We start from the raw sequence: 5975 nt of genomic DNA, 5'->3' as shown, positions 1-5975 counted from the left end.
CTGAGCTTGATATACCCAAGTCCCTTTGTGGATCTGGGCCATTGTATCAAAGGAAGACACACAGAAGTATTTCAAATATACCATTTTCCACCTTTGGAAACTTCAGAATATCTTCCACTTAGCTCCCTAGCCCAGTACATAACTTCTCAAGCCACCTTTAAACTTTCTAGAGTTGGTTCACTCTTGCAGAAGAGTATCTATGAGATGTATCAGAATCCTTTAAAACTTGGAAAGACAGGCATTTTCAGCCCTAATGTTGCCATTTTGTGTCTGATCATTACAGGCAGCTCATTCTCCAGTGAAGTCAATGGGAATTAAAGACCTGTTTGGGAATTAAAGACCTGTTTACATCTTTCACTGAAACAGGGCCTCATTGTTTTAAAGCTCTTTTGTTTGCAACATTGTAAGAGACCAATGTCAGAGTTCATGTGCCTACTAAACTTACTGATCTGTAGTAGGTGGCCCATCCAGGTCAGCTTGAATCACAGGTCAAGACTTGTATCACAGCAGTTTTCAGCACCTTTAGCTGAGAAAATAGGACTACAAGCTGCAGTTTTCAAAGGAGTGCCTAACACCGTTAAGGTCTTTTGAAAACCCCAGCTTCAGTCTTTGGTGTACGCAGGCCAGCATATATCAAGCCCTAAATTCACTTTAGAAAGAAAGAAAGAGAAAGAGGTGGACTTTCAGAAAATTGAGTTCCTTCTTCCCTTCCCCCCATCACCGTTTTGACCAATAGAATATGGACAGCAACAAAGGTTAGGGGGCAGCTAGCATACTGTATATTGATATAGACAGTGTATTTCTAAAGGATCTTAAAGCTCCAAGCAGTGTGTACAGATTCAGATTCATTTATAATACAGTTATTAAATAAAAAGTATTAAGTGGAGCAATATATATAAACATGTACCTACTACAATTATCTTAAATTATATATGTGTGTATGCATGGTGTCACTTGCTGAAAGCTCTTTTCTTTTGGCCTTGTATTATAGGGAGACTCAATGTGTGCAACTATAGCCATGTGCATTATTGTGTTATTTCCAACATATAACATATAAAATAGAGCTTAACTGTTCAGCTAAGTGAAAATTGCAGCACTATTAGATTTTAAGTAACAATTGTCCATCTGATATAGAAGGAGAGAGAGGGTATTTATTTTCTTCCAACAGCCAAAAGGTGATCATAAAAATTCTAAATTCTTCTAAAATTCGTTGAGATTGTCCAAGAAAGTGTGTAAAATACTTATCCATCATTCTGAGCCGCTGGTCAGGGAATGACAGTGCAGTAAATATCTTCAGCAGCTGCCTTGGAATGTACAAGCTGTTTTCGGTAGGAATTTTCAGCACTCATATAAAACACACTGTCATGAGTGACTGCCTGCTCTCCAAAGTCATTACTATTGGGATGATGGAACATCTTTCAGTGAATAACCAAAAAAACTTAAAATGTCATGTCAAGTTTGTTGAAGCCATTTTCAAGCCTTGTTCAAGGTTACATGAATATTGAGTATGCCTGTTTTTAAAAAGTATGAGATCTATGAGAGAGATCACTCAGAAGGCTGGTAGATGAGTCACTTGATTTTAAAAAAGAAAAGAAATTTGTCTAGTCCTCTTTGGGAAAGTCAGTCAGGCAGAGCCATTTATTCATCAGCTAGTGCAACTCACTCTGACTGCTGGTGAGATAAGTCAAGATCGCTGTCACTTAATTAGTCACATAGCAAAAGAGACCAGAGAGGAAAGAAAGTAGATTAGCTTGCATGATTAAATTACAATGCAATTTTGATTTATTTAAAATTTTAAAAATCTGACAAATTCTAAATGATCCCTCCCCCCCCAAAAAAAAAAAAAAAAGAAAGAAAGAAAGAAAAAACAAAGTGGGTTAGGTAATATTTACCAACTTTGGAGCATGTTACAGGTTGTTGTAATGAGACATAAACCCAGTCTCTCTACTGAGTCCATGATTTTTAATGTCTAGCAGAGTTATAAATTTAAGCTCCCAGCCTCATCTTTTGAAGGTGTTGTGCGGGTTTCCTTTGAGGATGAGTACTGAGAAGTTAGATGTGGAATGACCATTTTGTGAAAAGTGTTCACCCACAGAAGATAGGGCTTTTTTGTCTCCTACCATTTTTCTGTGTGTGTTCATTTAAGAGCATAATGATTGTCTAATTTCTCCAACATAATTGTTATTGGGGGCATTCAGTGCACTGGTTGAGGTACACCACATATTGTGAAAAGCATATGTAGGATCCATTGATCTTGGAAGGGGTTCTGTGGAGGATATTGATCATTTAAGAGTGGCTGTATGGCTGCAGGTTTTGCATTTTAAGTTATAGCAGGGTCTGGTGCCGCTTTGAGTTGGTGGGTCCTGGTCTGTGGGGAGCTGGCTTCTAATGATGAGCTTGTGGGGCTGTGAGTGACAACTAGGGGTCTGTGATCAGTGGCATTTTTCTATATTGAAGCAGGTTTTCTTGGCGAATTAGGGTGGCGCATTCTATGATGTGATCTGGTTCGCTGGTGGAGTGTCCTTGTTTACTGAAGGCAGTTTTAGGTATGTTAAAGTATGTATCCTGGACTGCCAGAGCATATTCTGTGGTATCTGAGTGACTGGCTATAGATAACAGATTTCTTGATGTGTCTGGAGTGTTTGCTCTATCTGTGAAGGTAAGTGTGGTCAGCCATGGGTTTCTTGTGTGTAGTTGTCTGTAAGGTTCTATTGGAGAAGCTGATCATAGCATCCAGGAAGTTGATGTGGGAGTTTTCTAAAGAGAGTTTTATGGACAGTTGATGGTTGTTGAAGTTGTGGTGAAAATCTATGAGGAAGTTTAGGTTGTCTGTCCAGAGGATGAAAATATCATTAATGTATCTCAGGCATATCATTAGTTTAGTGTTGCATATGTCAAGAAATTCTTCCTCAAGGTAGGCTTATTGGGGAGCCATCCTAGTACCCCTGGCTACAAAATATAAAGTACCCCAGTACAAAACGATCACCCCATATCTGACCTCTCAAACCTCAACTTCAAAGGAAACCTGCACAACACCTTCAAAAGACACACCTGAGAGCTTAAATTCATAACTCTAATAGACACAAAAAATCATGAACTCAGTTATGTCTCATTATAACAATGTGTAACCCACTAACTCTCTTTAGACCTGCAGTGGTGTTAATTGCCCATTTCCTGCAACGTGTGAACTCCTCATGCTTTATAAATATTCCATCTTGTATTGTGACTGTGACACTCAGAGTATCTCTGCCAGACCTGAAGAAGAGCTTTGTGCTGCTCAAAAGCCTGTCTCTTTCATCAGGAGAAGTTGATCCAATAAAAGATATTATCTCACCCAGCTTATCTCACTCATATCCTGGAACCAACACAACTACAACAACACTGCAAACAAAAAATATTTCTACCGTGGTAAATGTCAAACACCTTCTCACCTGAAGGCCCAGACACTCCATGTATTCTTCATTCCAAAATACTTAAGTATCAATTGAGGAGGCCCAACAGCTGGCAGGATCTGGCCCTGGTTTTGTGAAGATGGAAGCTAGTTTGATAAACTCATAGTACTTACTTCCATATTGCTGTCCTTGAGCCACATTGTCTAGAAATAGCTTTTTCAGAAGTAATGATTTTCATTTTATGCCATCTTTTAATTCTTATTTGTTCATCCTTATGCCTTAATGACAAGCCACCTACCCTGCAATACTATTTCTTCTGCGTGTAAAATTACTCCAATTTTGTCTATTTTGGAGGCTTTCTGTTTTGAAAAAAATAACAGTATGATGAGACTTTTATTTTCTTCTCTTCTACAGAGAACCAGAAAACACAACTAGAAAAGTCACATTCACACCACAATATTAATTTCAACTTCACACGGACTTCAATCACCAAAAAGCTTAATTATGACATAGAAGCTAATTCCTCTACAGCAAGGAGCAAGGCTGTTGGAAGAAAGGAGGCCTACAGTGGAGAAAGCAACAGAGAAAAGGAAATGGAGCTTGTTGGATCCGCTTCCAAAGGAGAAGTTGTTCCTGAAGTAGAGGCTTTGCTGGCAAGATTACGAGCACTATAAATTAATCTATAAAACTGATTAAGCAATCACTAAAGACAAGTTATAATAGGCTGATACATTTTTAAAATACACATTAATGTTGCATGACTGACATTTACACACTTCTGTATTCCAAACTTCACACACTTTATATCTAAAATGCAAATATGTAACGCTTTGCCTATGAACTTGAGCCCATGGTTTATGCATAACTATAAGCAGGTTTGTATGCATTTCTATGTATTGAGTCTGTTCTAATGTATCTGGAGCAACAGATGCTGAATTACCCAAAGAGACAATTATTTAGTGTCCAGACTGCTGAACACAATGTTCTGAGAACTTTTCTCCACAACACACAATACATTTTAAATAGTTTTAAACCATCATGTTTGATCATCATCTAGAACTAATAAATAATTGCAGAACAGACCTGTATATTTTTCTATATTATTTCTGTGTTTCACCTGCAGTGTAATTTTTTAGCACCTAAGAAAGGTCTTATATTATCATATTAAACACTTATGGAGGAAAATGTATACTATGTGAAATTCTCATAGCCATATTTTAATTCACATTAATCTAAATAAGAACACCAAAGAATGCTGAATAGTTTATGCATTAGCTAAATGGTAATACATGAACAGAAGCTTACATCTATGCAAGAAATGTATTCTACATATGACTGATATTTCATTACTGTTAAATTGTTTTGATGGTTGTATAAACCCAATGTACAAAATTTCTATGAATACAATATTGCAATGGTGCACAGAGGACAAAAGCTTCTTATTTCATAAGTAGCTACCAAAGTAACTTTTTCACTACTTTTACGTACTAGTAAACATAGTTCTGCAAAAATAATATAAAGAACACCTAATGGCAGAGATTTCTACAATTGGTTTTCAACAAACACATTTACTAGTAACATATACAATCTCATTTGCTAGCACAGAAAGAATCTCACACATAATTGCATCCTCATTTTCGCACAGTCATTGTACGTTGTTACATGTTCACTAACATATTTATTAATTGCACATCACCATGAAAAAAACTTGCTACCTATGCTATCAACTAGGAAGCTACTGTTACATTTGGTCCTTTATCTAAAGTTCCTAATAATCCGAATGTATTCGGTGACCAATATCTCCCTTCCAAATACTCTATTTTTCTTTACAAATGTTGTAAAAATTTCTGTCTTTCAATGAGCCAGCTAAATGAAACCAATGTTTCAAAGTTCTGGTGCTTTTTATTTCCTTGTTTAAGTTGCCTTCTTACTTCCTACAAAAATTATTAAACTAATTAACTAGAATTCGGAAATTGGCCTGTTTATGAACACTGGGGCATGGAGTGTTTTTCATTCATCACAGGAATCAGTCTTATGTTTCAAGGTCTGCTGAGACTATCATTATACCCTTCAGTTATGCTCCCCACTTTAAAAAAACAAATGTCAAGCATAAAGAGAGATCCAATACAGAGAAATCCTACCAGACTTAGGACCTTAGTTTGCCAGGTCTTCAGTGCCACTTAAGAAACATGGAAAGAATAACTTCATTGAGGAAGCACTTTGCTGGCTCCCATTAATGTGTAAGAGCCACAGAATCGTGTTTTATGCATATTTAGTGGCTGAACAGCAGCTGCTAGTCCAAAGAATGGACTGGAATACCAAATTCACATTGAGATGAATTTCATGTCCATCCACACATGATTATTAGGGTTGCACAGCCCCCTGCTCCTCCTTAGTTATCTTTGATTCCCATCACCTCCTCTTAATTATCCTAAAACTAGATCTTTATGGGTAAAGGGTGAATTTAATCCCCAAAATGTAAGACTCAACAGGACAGACATTCATGTATGATTTTATTCACTATAAAAGAATAAAAAATGTATTTTCTGCTTTTGACAGGCTTAAGTATTTGGGTTACCAAAA

At 36.9% G+C, this 5975-nt stretch overlaps 1 protein-coding gene across 3 annotated transcripts in view; it reads left to right on the top strand.

The window, feature by feature from the left end:
- Window positions 1-5351, top strand: part of DIAPH3 (diaphanous related formin 3) — a 581492-nt gene extending 576141 nt beyond the window's left edge. For all 3 annotated transcript variants that reach the window (XM_067563206.1, XM_067563204.1, XM_067563205.1), the window contains one exon: window positions 3807-5351. In XM_067563206.1, coding sequence (XP_067419307.1) covers window positions 3807-4066 — 260 coding nt within the window. In that variant the 3' untranslated portion in view covers window positions 4067-5351. The remainder of the gene's footprint in view (window positions 1-3806) is intronic.
- Window positions 5352-5975: the final 624 nt, after the last annotated feature.

Source organism: Emydura macquarii, unplaced genomic scaffold (assembly GCF_026122565.2).
Source record: "Emydura macquarii macquarii isolate MOO-44397 ecotype Brisbane River unplaced genomic scaffold, CSIRO-AGI_Emac_v2 contig_2473, whole genome shotgun sequence".
NCBI lineage: Eukaryota > Metazoa > Chordata > Testudines > Chelidae > Emydura > Emydura macquarii.
Note: the sequence above shows the minus strand (reverse complement) of the source record. Positions and strands in the feature narration are given on the sequence as shown.